Here is an 18,063-nt window from a genome sequence, read left to right as displayed (position 1 = left end):
CAAAGTAAGCAGGGATTGTACTCAATCGATAATTCACAGAAAACCCTAGGCATGGAAGACCTCAAAAATGAAAAATGCGTTTGCCGGGAGTCGAACCCGGGTCTATTGCTTGGAAGGCAATTATCCTAACCGTTGGACTACAAACGCTGGTTGTTACATTGTGCAGATTATTTTCTTTTTATATAATGTACACGCTTATAATACTAGTTTTACACAAGAAAAACCACGCGACTAACATTGTCACTGCAGCAAACCGCACAGCTCGCACCGTAGAGTCCACAGAAACATAGTTCTCTCAAACAAGGAACTAATCTTAAATGGCAGTTGAAGATAATAACAATCATAAACGACAACATTGAAAAAATTCTACTCCTCATCTTCGACAGTATCTGCCAAAGCTCTTCCTTTCGTCTCCACAGGGAAGAACACAACACAGATTCCTGAAACCAGTATAACAATTCCAAACACAGCCACAGCAAGTGCCTGCTGGCATCCCCTCACCAGTCCCACGGCCACCAATGGGCACACCATCCCGCCTATTCGTCCCACCGCCGTCGCAAGTCCCGATCCACTGGCTCTTATCGAAGTTGGATACACCTACGTTATGCATACAAGTAAATCATCTAAGGTTCAAAGAAAATTCAGTCACTCATCACACAATTTTCATTGAAAGAGTTTACTACAGAATCACCTCCTTCGCGTAAACGCTAAGCGAAGAAAATGTGCTGAAAATCAGCATACGTGCGCAGAACAGCAGTGCCGTAGTGATTATATCGTTTAGGCGGACACTCAATGGTAGGAGCGAGATCAATGCGAGGGACGTCAGGGTTTCCATGCTACGTTTACGGCCTATTTTTTCTACGAGAAATGCCGCTATAAACAGCCCCGGAATTTCTACACAGGCAGCAAGCAGTTTTCCATTAGTATGTATGCAACGATCATAAAATGGAGCTTCTTCGAAATTATGGTTACCTGCAGAAGAAGCGATCAACACAGTGGTGTATAGCTTCGTGTCCTCGGCACTTGCAGAAACTACATTCAGTGAGTCACAAGCAGTTTGGTTGCTGCTCATCGATGATGTCATCAGCATGATCCCATAGTATGCAAATGTGTATCCCAAATGCAGCAGCAGCAGCAGCAGAGTGGTTCTAAGCAATTTGATCGAGAAAAGCTCGAACATGGTGTTGGTGAACACTTGCAGATGGTTTGCCTTCTTCTGGGTTGGGGCAAGAAGAATAGCCTCGTCGGAAGGAATGCTCTCTACTTCAAAAGTGCTCTGATTGGCAACGTGAATACGGCCTGCGGGGAGCTCTTTCCGGTTGATACGTGCTACTTTCTTTAGAATATCCATAGCCTCATTCGTTCTACCTTCAATAAATAAGAATCTGGGAGATTCTGGTATGAGAGGCGTGAGAGTGATCATCAGGGTAATTAATGCCGGGGCTGAAGAAAGAGCAAGTAGCCATCTCCACCCGAGCCTTGGCATGATGATCTGCATGTCGAGTATAGTTATCAAACATTCAAGATTGTGTTCATCAGATCTATATATCTATATATATATGTGTGTGTATGTATATACCCATGCGAGTAATGCCTCGAGCAATTCTCCGATAATCCAGAAACCTGTCAAAGCGAGCGTCCAAGCAGCTCTGTTCACACTGGGGACGAACTCGAGAAACCAAGAAGCATATACATGTCCACCAGAAACGCCGAATCCGACAATACAGCGGATTGCTATAAGTGATTTGTAGTCAGGGGAAAGAGCACTGAGAACTCCTGCAACGGTTATCACTACGATTACGCCTCGCATTCCTTTTCTGGATTGAGCAGCATAAAAGAGGAATTGCAGTAAATTAGAAGGAATGTGGGGGAGATGAATTGAATCCAGTTCGATGTGGTGGTTTTATACCTTCTACCGTAGGCGTCTGATATCAAGCCCCAAAAAACTGCTCCGACGAGCATTCCGGCGAAGACTGCAGTCGACAGTAGGCTTTCTTCGGTGGGGGAAAGTGACCACTCCGATTTAACCGCCGGTCCGATGAAGGAGAGCAGAGTAATTTCCATGGCTTCTGACAGCCAACTGATTCCAGCAAAGACTATAGCGAGACTTTGGAATTTCCCGAACCCTAGAGTGGAAATCGCTTCATCTAACGTGTGGTGCCCGACGTTCTGATCTCCCATCTTGAGAGTCAATCAACTGTCAACAATCCGTCGGTTACATCTTTCCATAGATCAGTTCAACAAAATTGACCAAAACGAGAAGAAAATTTACCAGTGCAAACCTAATCGGGGGAGCCGATTTCCCGCTAACTTCTGCTCCTCATCCGCAGCAATGGCAGCACGGATTGGAATCCCTTGAACACAGTCAGAATCAATCACTAAAGGGGCACACTCCCAGTGCAGCTGCCAAAATCGATTGCAAGCAACAGGTTAATTAAATAACAGAACTCGACAGGTTGGACTTGCTCCTACACAATGCGTGGGACCGCCATCGAAGTGCAAATGCTTCTAAAATCTCATTTTCGGAGAGATTAACAATTCCAGTTGAGCATGGCGTTTGATATTATAATTGTTACTGGCAGTGGGTAATCACTGGCAGCGACAGCCACTCAAGGAGCACCACTTGCAGACTCGTACGGAACGTATGTGTATAACAAGGAGAGAGAAGTACGGTCTGACGGAACAAGACATGTATTTCATAGGAGAAGCCCAGCCCACGATATCCGAGTGGAGGCCATGGTTATTTGGGTCAGGGTTCAGATTGGGCCATGACCCAACCCCGAATAGGGATGCAGAAGCCCAAAGATGGTTTAGAAGCTTCCAGAGAGGTCTCCAGCGAACGAAGAAGCTGTACCCGCATCCAGTCAAAATTGCACCACAGATCTTGGGCTGCACCGGCCGCGAATCTTCTCGAATCTCCAAGGCTCAAGTTTCCATAATAAGCACGTTCGCTGATTTGCCAAATTTCCAACAATCACTTGCTCCCATCTGTGATTCGTCGCGTTTTCCCCAGTTGCCTCTTGGCTTCAGAATTGCGAAAATGGAGGCGAGTGCGGCGGTATCGACGGAGGAAGGGGCGCAATCAGCTTCGTATACGTACTGGGTGCGGGGGGTGAGCAGCGATGCCGCGCCTTTGCCTGTGCCTAAGAAGATTGACCCGGCGGACCTTTCCAATCAACCTAACCAGACGCACCTTGGCTCCGCCTGGAATCGGGTATGCATTTTGGGATTTTTGTTTTGGTTGGTTCTATTGCAAAAGATTTCAATGTTTAATGCTGTATTTCTCAAATCGATGGTATGCAACTGGTTTCAAAATTCGAAATTAAGGGGCTCAAATAGGGTTCAAAAGTTGGAAAATATATTTGAAGCGTCGTTGTAGTCAGATCTGTGAAGCTATCATTATTCGTTGTGACATGTGCGAATACGATGTTGCTCTTGGCTTGGAAATCGATGACGACAAGGTTGATAAAGAACAAGCAATTATCTGTCTCAAGGTGTATTAAACGTTATATAGTTATGACTTATCAGTGCTTATTGAGGATCAATTGTCTCCTTAATTCTGCATGTGACAGAAAGATATGTCTTCTGCAATTGGTCAGAGGGCGCTGTGATCCCCTTAAAATGTTGTTAGATGCAGTACGAGTATACACTTCTTAACTTTGTTCATAATTCAGTTCCCCCCTGTTGTTTAAAAAGAATAGCAAAGGGTTAAAAATAGCAAGTAGAAACCATAAAGAGATTATTCCCCTACCTTTCCTTGGATGCATATAATCAAGATCATTTTGGTCGGGTGGCGTTGTTCTCCCCTTAGGTGCTTATTTTTGTTGTTTTAGATGCGGTAGAAGTAATACACTTCTGAACTTTGTTCTGAATTTAAGTCCCTCCTTTTGTTTTAAAAGAATAGCAAATGGTTAAAACTTAAAACGTAGCAAGTATAACTATATTAGAGATCATTCACCTACCTTTTATTGGATGCATATAATCAAGATCATTTGTACCTGCCTTCTCTTTGATGCATGACGTGTGCCTTGGCTGCTTTTGATCAAGTGCACTGCTTGTTTGCTGATCTATTTAGTTTAGTTATTCTAAGCTTGTGAGTAATGGGTATTTTAATACCTTCTATCTTGAATAGAAGGTATGAAGTAAATGCGGTACAAGTCTTAATACTTTTCAAACGAATTTTTCTACTTTCATATTTATGTTTTTCTAATCTTTTCTTCTACTTTACAGGCTGGGACATGGGAAGAGAGAAGTTTAAACAAATGGGCAACTGATAGAATTAAGGTTTGTGATCTCCTTCTTTACCTCAGTTGATGCGTCAATATTCTATCAACTTGCAGAGGGGTTAATTAAGGAGTAGAGTTTAAGAGACAATGTAATCTGATGTGAATAGGTTAGGTTGTGTTAATGTTCATTTTGGATGAGTTGATTATAGTATAATTTGGCTTAGTGGTAACTGAATGAATTTTGTGCCTGTTTGTTGAAATTGCTCGCTCTGTGTTATTCATGGGAAAATGAATATTCTGAAAAATTGAGTGAGTATAATTACATAGGCATGATGGGTAATGGTTTCAATGTGGAAAGATTTAAAACATTGGAATTACAATGCTAGTAGGCATAATCATCCATGGCCATGGTGCAGCCTCTGTTCCATTTGCTATAGCGAGGCTTGCACCTGCAGTGCTGTTGTTATGGTGCAAAGCACAGCCTTTTTGTTATTTATGGTATTAATGTAGGTGGATGTAAACGTTGGAATTTTAATGCTATTGGACATAGTTGTCCATGGCCATGGAACCCGCAGCCTCTGTGCCATTTGCCATGGTAAGGCCCGCGCCTGAGGTGCTGTTGTCATGGCGCAAGGCACAATCTTTTTGTTTTTTATTTACATTTATTAGGGTAGTTAGGATTAGTTGGGTTTTATTCTCTTTTTATTAATCAAGTAGGGATATGAGAAGTTCTATTCTTTCTTTCTTTCATTATGATTTTTGCCCCCTCACAACCACTGGCACTCTGCCCTCCTGTTTTTTCACATCTCCTTGCCTGTCATAACTTTTGTCTGGCTCTCAAGTGCAGATGCTGTTCAACTGCCATGTAAGGCAGTGGCTGCTTCTGTTTTCTCATAACCTGTATTATTATTACTATTTTTATTTAGTTTAGGGTTTGTGTTGCTATTTGGACAATGTATAGTGTATTATGCACATATGTGTCTGTATTTTGTATATTAAAATGATAGTAATAGCTATGGTGTGTACCTGCGCTGCCCCCTGCCATATTCAACTATATTAGTTTGGTGGCAGAGGAATCTTGATAACTGTAGTGAAGGAGGGTGTGTGTTTTTCAGCACTTGTGATTGTGGAAGTAAGAGTGTGTAGCTTAAGTCATTCAGAAGAAAAAATTCAATGATGGTACCTCCCGGAGGTGTTGTTGCAAGTACAAATTTGTGAAAGCCAAATCATGAATTCTTTTATTCTTGTTTGCTAGTTATAACTTATATAACATCTTATATTTTGGTCTTGCACTGTAGGAATTGCTTGTGTCTATGGGATCCTTGGAGTTTTCTGGAGGTAAAGCTGAAATAACTGAAGTCACAAGATGCTCTGGAGATGTGAGTTCCTTGTTAACTTGTTAGATTATGAAACTGATATATATCTTGTAAGCTTTTGGAGTCCTGTCCAATTTGAACTTTATCGCCTAAAAAGTACATAAATAATCTAAACTCACAGTAATCTCGATCTTTACAACTTTACCTACTTCGCAATGTAAATGGTTGCTTAATGCATATTTGTCATTCTTGTGGTGTTTGACTAACTTCCTGTAGAGGTTTAAGCAGTTTGGTTAATATCTAAATAAAGTCAGTTATAGCCCCTGCTTTCTTAACTTCATTGCTACTTGTGATAGTAGAGAACTAAAGTTATGCACTACAGAGATTTTGGCTAACAAAACAAAGCCAGAATTTCTTGATATTTCTGTGGTCATGTCTCTCTTGTGCTTTCTTAAGATATTGTTGATTGAATCATAGCGTCCTTGATATTTTAAGTCAGTTTAAAAGATGATATAGCTTCCACTCATAATTCTCTTGTTCCTGAGTTCATTATCATTTCATTACAAATTTCTGATTAATCATCTGAAGGGAGCTTGGCAGACATACAGCTATGCTACCAATTCAATCATGACGTGCAAAATGAGCAGTTTGTATTATCTCCGAAACAAGTAAATCTGTTTGTGCTATATATTAATTTTGAAGGAAATGAGAATATTAGAAGCTATTTGAAGTACTGGAGCATCCTTGTCAAAATAACCTGGAACATTGGTTATTGTTGAAAGTAGCCTCCTGTTGATATGGAAAATAAGCAAAATAAATGAAGGTGCATCCTCTTGCAGGCAATCTTGGTGACTGTTCGAAACAAGAAACGTGTAGGCTATAACTATGAGTTGACCTTAAAAGTGAATGGTAATATTCTTTCCATGCTTATCACATCATTTCTCAAGTTATACATTCCATCTATATTTATCTTCTTGTGTGTGAAATATCAGGGGAATGGGATATTGAAGGGGAAAAAAAGAAGGTAAAATGCCACATCGATGTGCCTGAGTTCTCCTATGGTGAACTTGATGACTTGCAGGTATTTATTTACCTACAATCATTTAAATTATCGCGCGAGGCATCGAGTGTACCTTCCATTTAACTCTACTCAGTTTCTGGCTTCTGCATCTATTCTAGCATATTGTGTAAATTATTTATTGCCCCTTGAGATGCCTTATCTAGGTATGTGTGTGCTTATATAAGTGTATTAACTTGGTTACTTTCCCAGATTCAAGTAAGGCTCGGTGAAGATGTGAAGACGCCGCAAGACAAGCACCGGCTGAACCAGGACTTGAAATTATTTTTGCAGCCTCTCCGGGAGAAACTTCTCCAATTCGAAGAGGAACTGAAATCGCGGTAGAGGATGATGGTAGATTCTATCTTGATCTGGTGGTTTAAATGGCATCAACATATATATATTGGCTTTAATCACCATTGCAAGTTGATTGTTTACTAAATGTTGTAATTGTAAAACTGTTAACTGTAATAGACAGAGAGACACCAATGCTCATCTCTGAACCAAAATCTTATGATTCTGAACTATTTGGTGCAAATCATAGTGACAAATTTACCCTATGGTCCTTTTTGCTGCCTGCCACACTTACTATTGTTAAGTTGCATATTATTTCAAGACTAACGTAGTAGTTCACTGTGACTAAGTATGTGTTTGGTTATGTGATTTGTGATTTGTATTTTTAGGTGAAATAGTAGTAATTTCACTTTATGTCTGGTTTTGGGTTTGGTATTGTGATTTGTGTTTTCTGATAGAATTATTGCTACATGCGGAGGATTGTATATATTTGATAAAAATATATTATTATTATAATAATAAAATATCATATCAAAACTTTATTTAACTCAATTTAAAAAAATTTGTGTAGTAAGTTTTAGTAAATTTGTCACTCAATTATTGTTATTACCTCCTCAAGAAGATGTTTAAATATTATTTCCACCTAACACAACTGCAACCCCTTTTCGTTTAAAAAAAAGCCCCAACAAGTGACTTAAGTATAAACTAAGTTGTGCAGTTGAAGCAGTACACCTAATTACCGCATTCAGGGGTTTCTTCATTTACTATACACATGGGATGGGATGGGATGCTTAAACAAATCTATAATTTTAAATGTTAGTTCGAATCACCATCATATATCTTGCCAATGAGCAAATAATTAAGTGGTGAGATCCAATGCATGCAAGCCATATGGATATGGAATTATGGACGAACCATGCACGTATGCTTGCCTAATTGTATTCTTCATAATTATATATTGTATTAGCTAGTACAGTGGTTATGATTATGATTGATTGATTCAATTAATTCAACAACTCCAGAATACTATATCCCTAGATTGCGATTTATTTGAAGGATTGGATTATAATACTTAAATTATATTTATAGATTAAATAATCATGAAATTAAGTAATATGATATTTACTTTGATTTAATATAAATTTTAGTATAAATATTACTTGAGTAATTAATTCTATCTGAGTAGGATTAATTATCTTTAATTATTATAGCAAACTTTAATCATTATAAGCAAACATGATTAAGATGAATAAAATTATTATTCATCCTAATAAGTAAAAACACCCATAATATATTATCTCGCCCAAATGAGGTGGTCAACCACACCACCTTCCACTAAATTAGTTTTTATTTTTATTTTTATTTTTTTCTATTTCAAATAAACAAATTAATAGATTTACAGAGAAAATGATAATAATAATAATAACGAAAGCCGCGTTCAATATCGACGTATTTATATATATCGTGTGCGACTGAAGTGTTCTTATTTCTGTTTTCTCAACGTACGTAAAGCGTCAACATGGACTCCTGTGGTTTTCCGGTGACGGTGAAGCGGAGCGAGGTGGTGGCGGCGGTGCTGCCCCTGCAGGAACACTGGCTGCCGATGTCGAACATCGACTTGCTCCTGCCGCCGCTGGACTTCGGAATTTTCTTCTGCTATAAGAAGAGCAGTTACACCGAAAGCCTGTCACCGGAAAATATGGTGGCGGCGCTTAAGAAATCCCTAGCTCAGGCGTTAGTGTCGTTCTATCCGTTCGCCGGAGAGATCATGGAGAACCGACACGGCGAGCCGGAGATCCTCTGCAACAATCGCGGCGTGGATTTCACGCACGCGTGCGCTGACGTGGAGCTGAAGGACGTTGATCTCTACCGGCCGGACGTGTCTGTCGACCGGAAGCTAGTGCCTGTTAAGATGCGCGGTGTGCTATCGGTGCAGGTTAGCATTCCACGCATTCTCTATTTACAGTTTCCCCGCCCCATTTTTACTTAATTCTATTTTTTATAATAAAATAAATATTTCTATTTATTGATAATTCATTTTAGAAACTAAAATGTCATGGAAATTTTGAATACCTGATGAGTTTAAAATGTGCTCAGCCAATTATTTAGTAATTAAATATAAGATATGTTTGTGACTGTAACCTATTACATTATATAGTACATATTAATTTAGCCTATGCTTAAACTTTCACTCTACTTATTCTTACAAGTTTTTATTACATGTCGATGTCACAATTATTTTTATACCTCCTAAATAATTGTCTATAGAAATATATATATTGAATTGGATTGGATTATGGGAATAGGTCAACTGATGCATCCATTGAGAGTTGGTTGGTTTTGTTGGGCTTTCAATTAACAAAAACCTTTTTCTATTGGTCTGTCGTTTTATCTTTGAGGGATTTAAATTTAAAAATAAAATGAATTAAACTAAGATGCCATTATTTCATAGTCAATTTTATTTATTAAAGAAAAACAAATATGATGTGAAGGTGACGGAGCTAAAATGCGGCGGCATAGTCGTCGGATGCGCGATCGACCACCGCGCCGCCGACGCCCACTCCGCCAACATGTTCCTGAAAGCGTGGGCGGAAATGGCTCAATCGAAGACCATCGCGCGCCTCCCCTCCTTCCGCCGGTCCATACTCAACCCACGCCGACCTCCGCAGCCGCATAAATCGCTGGACAAATTCTACGCACCGCGGCTGCCGCCGCCGCCGCCGTCGTCCGGGGAGGACGAAGACCGCCTGACGAGCCGAATCTACCACATCAAATCGGAGGAAATCGACCGCCTCCAGTCTCTGGCCACGTACAACGGCACCAAACGGAGCAAAATAGAGTCCTTCAGCGCGTTCCTCTGGAAGTCCATAGCCGAAGGCGGCGGCGACCGCTCAAAGACGGTGAAATTCGGAATCGTGGTCGACGGACGAGCGAGGCTCGGCGGAAGAACGCCGGCGTCGCTGGAATGCTACTTCGGGAACGTCGTCTCGATTCCGTACGCCGAAGCAACCGTCGGCGATCTCCTTGCGACGCCTCTGAAGGGGGTAGCTGATATGGTGCACGAATGCGTCGCCGCAGCGTCGTCGGCGGAGCATTTCCTGGCGCTGATAGACTGGGTGGAGATGCGGCGGCCGAAGCCGGCGGTGGTGAAGGTGTACTGCAAAGAAGAGAACGACGAGGCGGCGGTGGTCGTCTCTTCGGGGCAGCGGTTCCCGGTTCAGGATCTGGATTTCGGGTGGGGCAAACCCGAATTCGGGTCGTACCATTTTCCGTGGGGCGGGCAAACGGGGTACGTTATGCCAATGCCATCTGCAAAACGGAACGGAGATTGGATTGTCTACATGCATCTGATGACAAAGTACCTGGACCTCGTCGAGGCACGTGCTCCTCACGTCTTCGTTCCCTTTAAATTCTAAATATTCGAACTAATTTCGAATTGGGCCTAGCCCACTTGGTATTTACTATTGGGCTGTACATGTCACTACCTTCACAAACTTTTAAAAATATGGTAGAGTATTATTATAGTGTGAATTCTCCTTGTATATGGATGCATATTTTTCTGAGACATCTCTCAAAATTCAAATTTAAAAAATTATTAAAAAAAAAAACTTTATATGTAATATATATATATAAAAAAAAAAACATAAATAATGAGAAATGTCTGGGTGTCTTTCTTTTGTTTTCTTATTTACTCCATAAAATAAGAAAAGGCAAGTGAAAGGCAGCATGAATTGTGTTAGAATGAGCTAATATGGAAAAGCAAATGATTGAAGAAATCTTTTGGTTGAATGGACAAGACAGGACAAGACAGCCTGTCTCCAATATGTAATACAGACAGACTCACTCCAAGCGGTGATTATAAATACAAATTTAAAATTTTTATAAATATTTCATAGAAATATAAACTAAATTTTAATTAATTAAAAATACAGTAATATTATTTAAAGCACTTTTTATTTGTCTGTTTGCATGTTTAGTACTATTAAAAAAACGCATTTAATTTTGTACAACAAGTGCAATTATTAAAGAATTAAGATTTGTTGTAATGTAAGACGCTACAAATAATTTGGGCGTAGCTGTGTAGGTGGGTAAATGTAAATTACACAACTTTACGAGATGTATTCCACTATTTCATTTCAAAGAACCAATATAATACAATAAAATTCATTAATTAATTAAATTATAAAGCAGACTTTTGACATGACCAAATGTATATATATTTTTCCTTTATATATAAATCTAATAAATGAATATTAAATTAAAAATAAAAATGTAAAGGAAAACGCGGACTTACAAATAAAGGCCGCGGTTTGAATACAGCGTGGCAGTTAGCTGCAGCCTTGTAGAACGTGGCGTTGTGGGCCTGGGTGGGCCCATTTATTATTGTAATTGCACATTATACGATCCATATAGATAAATTAATTAAATGGGCCCACTTCTTCTTAATAATTATTGTATTAATAAAGGTAACCCATCATCAACTGAATAATTTCATCCTTTTTGCCACACACATATAATTTCACCAGTCAGATTTATCAAAAAATAAAATAACATTAATTGGGAGAATAATTGTTGGGAGACTTGTTCGAGCGTAACCAAACTTGGACGAAACCAATTTGACAGCTGTGTCCAATCATTGTAATAAGAATACTATGCTAATTCAATTTTATTTTTATTTTCAATATATATATATCTACATGTTTATTTTCAGGCGACGTGCTGACATGACATGTCTAGACTTATTCTTTTCAAGTTTTATGTACATACGAACGAATGATACGAAATTGATACAGCAAATTAATTGGAATATTAAGTTGTAAATTTATTGTAAGCCATAAACTAAATACACATTGTGGTCGCCCATGAACACTTTGACTTCCAATTACAAAAACTTTCAAAAAATAAACCATGGAGTGAGATGCCAATTTCAATTTGAATAGTAAACCCAGCTGCAATTTAAAATTTAATTAACAGGTGAGGACTAATAAAATAGGATTATAAAATACAAACCCATGAGGGAATAAATTGAGCCAACCAGGCAGTAGCTAATGCTCATTACATATTCATTCATTCATTGTTCACACATACAACAAACATAAAAACTCTTGCACCTGCCACTTTCCCTATCCCCATTTTAATGTGTTGTTCTAATCCCTAATTGCAATGACTCCCTCAGCCGCCACCCTCGCGCCGCCGCGGCGTCGCCGGAATTTGTTGTTCGTTGCGGCTGTCGTCATGGCTCTACTGGCAGCTCTGGTCCCCAATGCTGCCGGAGACCACGACGATGTTGACTTTCGCGACATTGTCCAGGATGCCCGGAAGTTGAACTTCGAGAATCCCCGGCTCCGGCAGGCCTACATTGCCCTGCAGGCCTGGAAACAGGCCATACATTCCGATCCGTTCAATTTTACAGCCAATTGGAAGGGCGCGAATGTCTGCGGCTACCGTGGGGTTTTTTGTTCCCCGGCGCTGTTTAATTCTTCGATTAGAGTGGTCTCCGGCATTGACCTCAACCACGGCGACATTGCCGGGTACCTGCCGGATGAGCTGGGGCTGCTCACCGATCTGGCGCTTTTTCATGTTAATTCCAACAGGTTCTGCGGCGTTGTTCCCCGGAGCTTCAGGAAATTGAAGCTCCTGTTCGAGCTGGATCTCAGCAACAATCGATTCGCCGGAGGGTTCCCCAAGGTTGTTCTGTCGTTGCCGGAGCTGAAGTTCTTGGACCTGAGGTTTAATGAATTTGAAGGTGGGGTGCCTGATAAGGTTTTCGATAAAGATCTGGATGCCCTGTTTTTGAACGATAACAGATTCCGGTTTGGGATCCCGGAGAATCTTGGAAATTCGCCGGTGTCGGTTCTTGTTCTGGCGAACAACGATCTGGGTGGGTGCATTCCCGGCAGCATCGGAAAAATGGGGAAGACGCTGAACGAGCTGATTCTGATGAACGATAACTTGACGGGATGCTTGACGCCGCAGATCGGGATGCTGAAGGAGCTGACGGTGTTTGACGTCAGCTTCAATAATTTGCAGGGACCGTTGCCGGCGGAGATCAGCCGGATGGAGAGCCTGGAGCAGCTGAATGTGGCTCATAACCGCCTGACCGGAGATGTGCCGGCGAGTGTGTGCCAGCTGCCGCGGCTGGAGAACTTTACTTACTCGTACAATTACTTTACCGGTGAGGCGCCGCAGTGCGCCAGATTCGGCGGCGGAAGGGCTTCCGATGGGCGGCAGAATTGCATTCCGAATAAGGGGAATCAGAGGTCCGCCGGAGAGTGCTCGTCGGACGCTGCTAAGCCGTTCGACTGTAGGAAGTCGAAGTGTGGTGGTAGTGCGCCGATTCCGGGGGGTCGGCGGGCGCCGGTGCCGAGCCCGCCGCCGCCGAGACGCAGTAGGCCTCCCAGGCCGAGTTTTAGGGTTACTCCGCCGCCGCCGCCTACGTCCAAGTCTTCGCCGAGTAGTAGATCGCGGCCTCCGCCGCCACCTACTCATAAAATTTCTCCGGGACACCGCCTTCCGCCTCCACCGCCTCCGACACCTGAACTGGTGACTCCGCCGCCGCATTATGCTTCACCTCCACCACCTCAACACAAATCATCTCCGACGATGCACCATAGATCGCCGCCGCCTCCTCCTCCACATTCTCCGCCGCCACCATCACCACCGCCTCCTTCGCCCTCGCCGCCGCCGCCTCCTCCACCTTCTCCACCTCCGCCTTCACCGCCGCCTCCATCCCCCTCCCCGCCGCCACCTCCTCCACCTTCTCCGCCTCCGCCTTCACCACCTCCTCCTTCGCCGTCGCCTCCACCTCCTTCGCCACCCCCTCCCCCACCCTACGTGTACTCATCTCCACCTCCGCCTCCGCCGTCTCCTCCACCGCCGTACGTGTACTCATCATCACCACCTCCTCCGCCATCACCCTCCCCACCGCCACCATACGTCTACTCATCCCCTCCACCTCCTCCACCTTCACCCTCCCCTCCGCCACCATATGTCTACTCATCCCCACCACCACCCTCACCCTCACCTCCGCCACCATATATCTACTCATCCCCACCCCCACCTTCACCCTCCCCGCCGCCGCCTTATATCTACTCATCCCCACCCCCACCTTCACCCTCACCGCCGCCGCCTTACCACTACTCATCCCCGCCACCGCCATACACACATCCATCGCCATCACATCCCACAACATCACCGCCACCACCCGAATGCTCGCATCCACCTCCACCACCCCCGCCACCGCCAACCACCGAATGTCCGCCATCCCCACCACCGTACAAACACACATCCCCACCGCCTCCCACGCCATCCCCACCGCCACCATACATATACTCCTCACCCCCGCCGCCGCCTGAAAAAATCCCACTGCCTCCAATAATCGGAGTTTCCTACGCATCTCCACCGCCGCCGGTAATTCCATACTACTAAAATCCCTAAATCCTTTCCCCTCCCCCCACCCATCTGTTTCCAAAATCCCCAAAAAGAGAGCCTCAAGCCCACATTCAAATTGCTGTTCTTCCCAAGATCTGAGGGCTCATCTCATCTCAACATATCCGCATCATTAGCATAGACCATTAGTTTCCTTTCCAAATTCATCTTCAATTTTTTTCCGAGACAACAACAACAGGCACTATCATCACTTCATCAATCACTACTGCGCATTGAAGAAAATGGGTGGGGACAGAGCATCATTAGTTCATTTATATACAAGAAGAGTTCGTTGTGCATAACAAGTCTAAACTCATTAATATTCTTTAGTCTGAAGCATTTTCTTGATTGTTTTTGAACAAGTGAGCTTTCCCTTGATCTTGCTATATATATATTGTCAATGGAATAAATGTACGCCATTTTCCACTTCTATACATGCGCTTTCTACTGGCTTTTCATACTGCAGATTCTGTATTTTTTCCCTTAAAAGTTCTATATTTATGACATTGGTGCATTCTTGAGATCTTCTTTGCAACTCAAAACAAAACTAACTGAAAAAATCTGTCCTCCATTATTGTTTGAGCAATCCCTTCTAACAAAATTGTTCAATTCCTACTCAAGATCACGCCAAAGATCGTGCAAGATACAATCTTTATTGCAACCAAGCACGAGTATTTCAAGAATCATCGATTAGATCACACCAAATCAGGCAAGGAAACAATACCAAGAACACAAATGTTGGAACTTAAAAGTCGATAGGTAAATGAATAAGCTGTTCTCAGTACTTCCCAGGTATATATATATATATATATACACACACGCACACATACAAACTGACAAAAAAAAAAAAAAAAAAAAAAACAGAAGGAAGAATTCGAACATGAGCATCCCAAATCGAGCTTATATGTGCAACCATTCACATGTAACTCAAAGCTTCTATGCACACAGATCTCCCTATCTAAAAATGCCATGGAAATACACTCCAAACTCTTATCTAGAAAAAACATACACGACTTTATATTCAATCGTCCTGGTTCCAACAAAGGGCAATCGGCAATGCATAAAAGACATATACGCTGTATGATATCTCCTCTCGGCTGGATATGATCATCCAAAGCGAATCACGATGCATGATATATCATCTTTACTTTTTCTTGTCAACGCCTCTGTCGTCAAACGCTTGGCGGCTGCTTGAGGGTCCTTGATATGCCTTACCAAATCAACGGCCTCTTGGTTACTCATCACCTGCACAGTGAATTATTTGGCCATCAGGATTTGCAGGTCAGGAATGATAATAGGAACTAACGACGATTCAAGAACTAGCCTCACCTTCCACAAGCCATCACTTGCCAATATGACAAACTGTGTATTTGAGTCAATGCATAGGTTACGAACATCCGGCTCTGAACTCAAATGCGCCTTAAGATTTTCATCTCCAAAAGCACGTGCGACAGCAAGTTGGCCATTAACCCGAGGTACATCTCCTGAAACAGGAGTTTTAGGTTTTTCATGCAATCTAGTTACAAATCCCCAAAGCACACCATGATTTCTTAAATCCGGAATGCATTGGAGAAGAATCCATTGAAATGATTATAAAATACCGGGAAGAGTGGTGACGAAACCTCCCCGCTTCTCAATCCTCCTCCTCTCACTATGCGGCTCGTGGTCAACCGTAAGTTGCTCTGCTGTTCCGTTTTGGCAAATGACAGCTCTCGAATCTCCAATGTTTGCCACCCACAATTCTTTTCCATCAATGACAATTGCAGTCACGGCAGTCGACCCACCAGGTCCAAATTGCAGGGAGTTTTCTAGGATGCGTTTATCAGTTGAACTGTAAGCATTTATTATTGCGGCCTTGGGGTCTGCCCAAAAGTTTGTCTGCAACAGGTAAGCAAAAACATGATTTCAGAGAAGAGTAAAATGATGCAAGAAAGGAAAAGTTGACATGTTACAAAGGCAAATCGAGCTATAAAACTTTAGGCAAGAAGTTACAGGGGCTGAGGTTAAATAGTTAAAACACCACATCCATCGAATTACAGAGCATGATAACTGCAATTAAATCAAGCCAATAATTGTACCCATTTGAGAATTTTTTGTATATACAACAGAAGAAGTAAAGTTCTTTCCAGCTTCATTAACAGACCGAAATCATTTGCATAATTTAAAGGCCAAACAAAACATTCTCAATCCTTTACACCTTGCTTATTTAGCTACTTAATATCTTGTGTATTTCTAACAACGCCTTTTAGCTGTTAATTTCTATGTTTCAACATTTCAAATTATCCTAACAAAGAATGAAATTCCTCCCCATCAAAAGACCTTAATTTTCGCATACTCTAGCATCCAACAGAAGTGCATAAAACTGCCATCAACATTATTATCCCAATAATGCCATAGATTACCTCTATGTTACCTTACATAGTTACATTCTCCATTAATCCCCACAACCCCATTCGAAGAAGAATAAAATTCAAACTCTTGTACAGAGCACAACAAATATAGGATTTTGAGAATAAAATGAGTCCCAGATAAATGGCTGGCGAATATAAACGAACCTCATGAAGTATGTTGTTGAAGAGATTATCCTTCAAATAGCTGGGGACTCGATCACCTAGATGGCCGTCGAAAATTGCAAACAAACCAAGCCCACGGCCGTCCATTTTTCGGTATTCGGCTACGTGGTAATCCTCCATGTCATGACCTGCTTGTCCTTCCACCAAGTGGAACCCATGGCGCACCTCATTTTTAGCTGATGAAGACTTGAATTTACTCTTCCCTTTGCCAGTGTCAGGGGAAGATCCATCTAAACAAACAACCTTCTGCAAATCTCACAGCAAATAGAGACAGGAAAAAAAATCAGTTCCGGCGCCAAATCATATGGTGATGCATCACTTTCTTGTAAACAAATCCTTGGTTCTACATAACAATATCACTAACCATACATAAAATATGTATTTTCACTATGAGCTGAAAACAATTTAGAGTAATTCAAAATTAGGGCTTCAAATTCACCCCTTGCAATTTTGACTCATCCATATGTACATCCAAGAACATACTGGATTCTTTGGCATAGTCGAGAAAATTAGACCTGGAGAGGCCATCGTCTTCCTCTCCCAAGCAACAATAAACTGACTTTCTCTTAAGACAACCATAATTTGTACGTATAACAATTAACTGATTCTTTGATCCCAAGAAGCAAAATTTCGCTGAAAATTTACCTTGATCACGCCAAGGGGACTGCAGCCTTGTGAAGGTCGCTTTCTCTCCATCTCTAACAAGCAAACGAAAGGGTATCTTAATCATATACAAAGGAACACCAAAACCAAAGATAGGGGACGGCTTCTTGATCAAAACACAGGGTTCAATTCACCACTAAAAAGGGACAGAAATTGAATTCTTGAACCAGTTCCTTTCCACCTCGGCCGAAAAGAGAGTCTTCGTCGGAAGTCTTTGTACGGGCATGTATATTAATATGTGAAAAGAAATTCTGTTTAGACTGGAGGCCGGAGTTTCAAGAGGGTGGATTCATGGACAATTTCTCATTTGTCACACACACTTGTCTATTTGGAGCAAGATTTTTTCTTTTTCTTTTTCTTCTCCCCTCTCTCTCCCTTTCGAATAAATTTTATTATAATTGCTGGAGTGGGGGCGAAAGAATTGATGAGAGTTGGTTGACGGATTCAAAGTCCAACCCCAAATGCGTGTCTTTTGATTTTTCTAACCCGATGCTTCAGATGCTATC

General features: G+C 41.9%; 5 protein-coding genes and 1 non-coding gene across 7 annotated transcripts; 3 read left to right on the top strand and 3 right to left on the bottom strand.

Moving 5' to 3' along the window:
- Positions 1 to 75: 75 nt before the first annotated feature.
- TRNAG-UCC (transfer RNA glycine (anticodon UCC)) lies at positions 76 to 147 on the bottom strand. The gene has a single exon. It is a non-coding gene; the product is annotated as a tRNA-Gly (tRNA).
- Positions 148 to 275: 128 nt separating this feature from the next.
- Positions 276 to 2,593, bottom strand: LOC127252100 (organic cation/carnitine transporter 7-like). Of its 2 annotated transcripts, none has more exons than XM_051276122.1 (6): positions 2,283 to 2,593; positions 1,910 to 2,197; positions 1,580 to 1,817; positions 973 to 1,492; positions 692 to 894; positions 276 to 597 (listed from the first exon to the last, which is right to left on the bottom strand). In XM_051276122.1, exons 2-6 carry the CDS (start codon positions 2,179 to 2,181, stop codon positions 367 to 369), a joined length of 1,464 nt encoding a protein of 487 aa, XP_051132079.1. In that variant the 5' UTR covers positions 2,182 to 2,197; positions 2,283 to 2,593; the 3' UTR covers positions 276 to 366. The 2 variants fall into 2 exon arrangements, with proteins under 2 accessions (XP_051132079.1, XP_051132078.1); XM_051276121.1 differs by having other exon boundaries at positions 2,273 to 2,590.
- Positions 2,594 to 2,674: 81 nt separating this feature from the next.
- On the top strand, positions 2,675 to 7,159 carry LOC127252106 (uncharacterized). Its single transcript, XM_051276140.1, has 6 exons — positions 2,675 to 3,214; positions 4,231 to 4,284; positions 5,525 to 5,605; positions 6,382 to 6,451; positions 6,535 to 6,623; positions 6,813 to 7,159. Exons 1-6 carry the CDS (start codon positions 2,690 to 2,692, stop codon positions 6,942 to 6,944), a joined length of 951 nt encoding a protein of 316 aa, XP_051132097.1. The 5' UTR covers positions 2,675 to 2,689; the 3' UTR covers positions 6,945 to 7,159.
- Positions 7,160 to 8,293: 1,134 nt separating this feature from the next.
- Positions 8,294 to 10,447, top strand: LOC127252105 (coniferyl alcohol acyltransferase-like). The gene is made up of 2 exons (XM_051276138.1): positions 8,294 to 8,829; positions 9,386 to 10,447. The coding sequence occupies exons 1-2, from the start codon at positions 8,413 to 8,415 to the stop codon at positions 10,307 to 10,309; spliced, it is 1,341 nt and encodes a 446-aa protein (XP_051132095.1). The 5' UTR covers positions 8,294 to 8,412; the 3' UTR covers positions 10,310 to 10,447.
- Positions 10,448 to 11,975: 1,528 nt separating this feature from the next.
- LOC127252097 (leucine-rich repeat extensin-like protein 3) lies at positions 11,976 to 15,194 on the top strand. The gene has a single exon (XM_051276117.1). The coding sequence runs from the start codon at positions 12,057 to 12,059 to the stop codon at positions 14,319 to 14,321; it is 2,265 nt and encodes a 754-aa protein (XP_051132074.1). The 5' UTR covers positions 11,976 to 12,056; the 3' UTR covers positions 14,322 to 15,194.
- On the bottom strand, positions 15,181 to 17,940 carry LOC127252107 (probable protein phosphatase 2C 44). Its single transcript, XM_051276141.1, has 5 exons — positions 17,540 to 17,940; positions 16,877 to 17,140; positions 15,923 to 16,199; positions 15,651 to 15,805; positions 15,181 to 15,566 (listed from the first exon to the last, which is right to left on the bottom strand). The coding sequence occupies exons 1-5, from the start codon at positions 17,588 to 17,590 to the stop codon at positions 15,429 to 15,431; spliced, it is 885 nt and encodes a 294-aa protein (XP_051132098.1). The 5' UTR covers positions 17,591 to 17,940; the 3' UTR covers positions 15,181 to 15,428.
- Positions 17,941 to 18,063: the final 123 nt, after the last annotated feature.

The sequence above is a fragment of the Andrographis paniculata genome, unplaced genomic scaffold (genome assembly GCF_009805555.1).
Source record: "Andrographis paniculata isolate CXL003 unplaced genomic scaffold, ASM980555v1 Contig45END, whole genome shotgun sequence".
Classification (NCBI taxonomy): Eukaryota; Viridiplantae; Streptophyta; class Magnoliopsida; order Lamiales; family Acanthaceae; genus Andrographis; species Andrographis paniculata.
This window is presented reverse-complemented; position numbering and strand designations above follow the sequence as displayed.

What these genes read in the sequence shown, in the direction of transcription:
- LOC127252107 (XM_051276141.1), bottom strand. Translation starts at nt 17,590, where the DNA reads ATGGAGAGAAAGCGACCTTCACAAGGCTGCAGTCCCCTTGGCGTGATC. An exon ending in TTTCGTCACCACTCTTCCCG is followed by an intron (nt 15,806 to 15,922) that starts GTATTTTATAAT and finishes CTCCTGTTTCAG; the next exon opens with GAGATGTACCTCGGGTTAAT. An exon ending in CAAGTGATGGCTTGTGGAAG is followed by an intron (nt 15,567 to 15,650) that starts GTGAGGCTAGTT and finishes TTCACTGTGCAG; the next exon opens with GTGATGAGTAACCAAGAGGC.
- LOC127252105 (XM_051276138.1), top strand. Translation starts at nt 8,413, where the DNA reads ATGGACTCCTGTGGTTTTCCGGTGACGGTGAAGCGGAGCGAGGTGGTG. An exon ending in GCGGTGTGCTATCGGTGCAG is followed by an intron (nt 8,830 to 9,385) that starts GTTAGCATTCCA and finishes TATGATGTGAAG; the next exon opens with GTGACGGAGCTAAAATGCGG.
- LOC127252097 (XM_051276117.1), top strand. Translation starts at nt 12,057, where the DNA reads ATGACTCCCTCAGCCGCCACCCTCGCGCCGCCGCGGCGTCGCCGGAAT.
- LOC127252106 (XM_051276140.1), top strand. Translation starts at nt 2,690, where the DNA reads ATGTATTTCATAGGAGAAGCCCAGCCCACGATATCCGAGTGGAGGCCA. An exon ending in GGGCAACTGATAGAATTAAG is followed by an intron (nt 4,285 to 5,524) that starts GTTTGTGATCTC and finishes CTTGCACTGTAG; the next exon opens with GAATTGCTTGTGTCTATGGG. An exon ending in TCACAAGATGCTCTGGAGAT is followed by an intron (nt 5,606 to 6,381) that starts GTGAGTTCCTTG and finishes ATCCTCTTGCAG; the next exon opens with GCAATCTTGGTGACTGTTCG.
- LOC127252100 (XM_051276122.1), bottom strand. Translation starts at nt 2,181, where the DNA reads ATGGGAGATCAGAACGTCGGGCACCACACGTTAGATGAAGCGATTTCC. An exon ending in TCAGACGCCTACGGTAGAAG is followed by an intron (nt 1,818 to 1,909) that starts GTATAAAACCAC and finishes TGCTCAATCCAG; the next exon opens with AAAAGGAATGCGAGGCGTAA. An exon ending in TTAGCGTTTACGCGAAGGAG is followed by an intron (nt 598 to 691) that starts GTGATTCTGTAG and finishes TGCATAACGTAG; the next exon opens with GTGTATCCAACTTCGATAAG.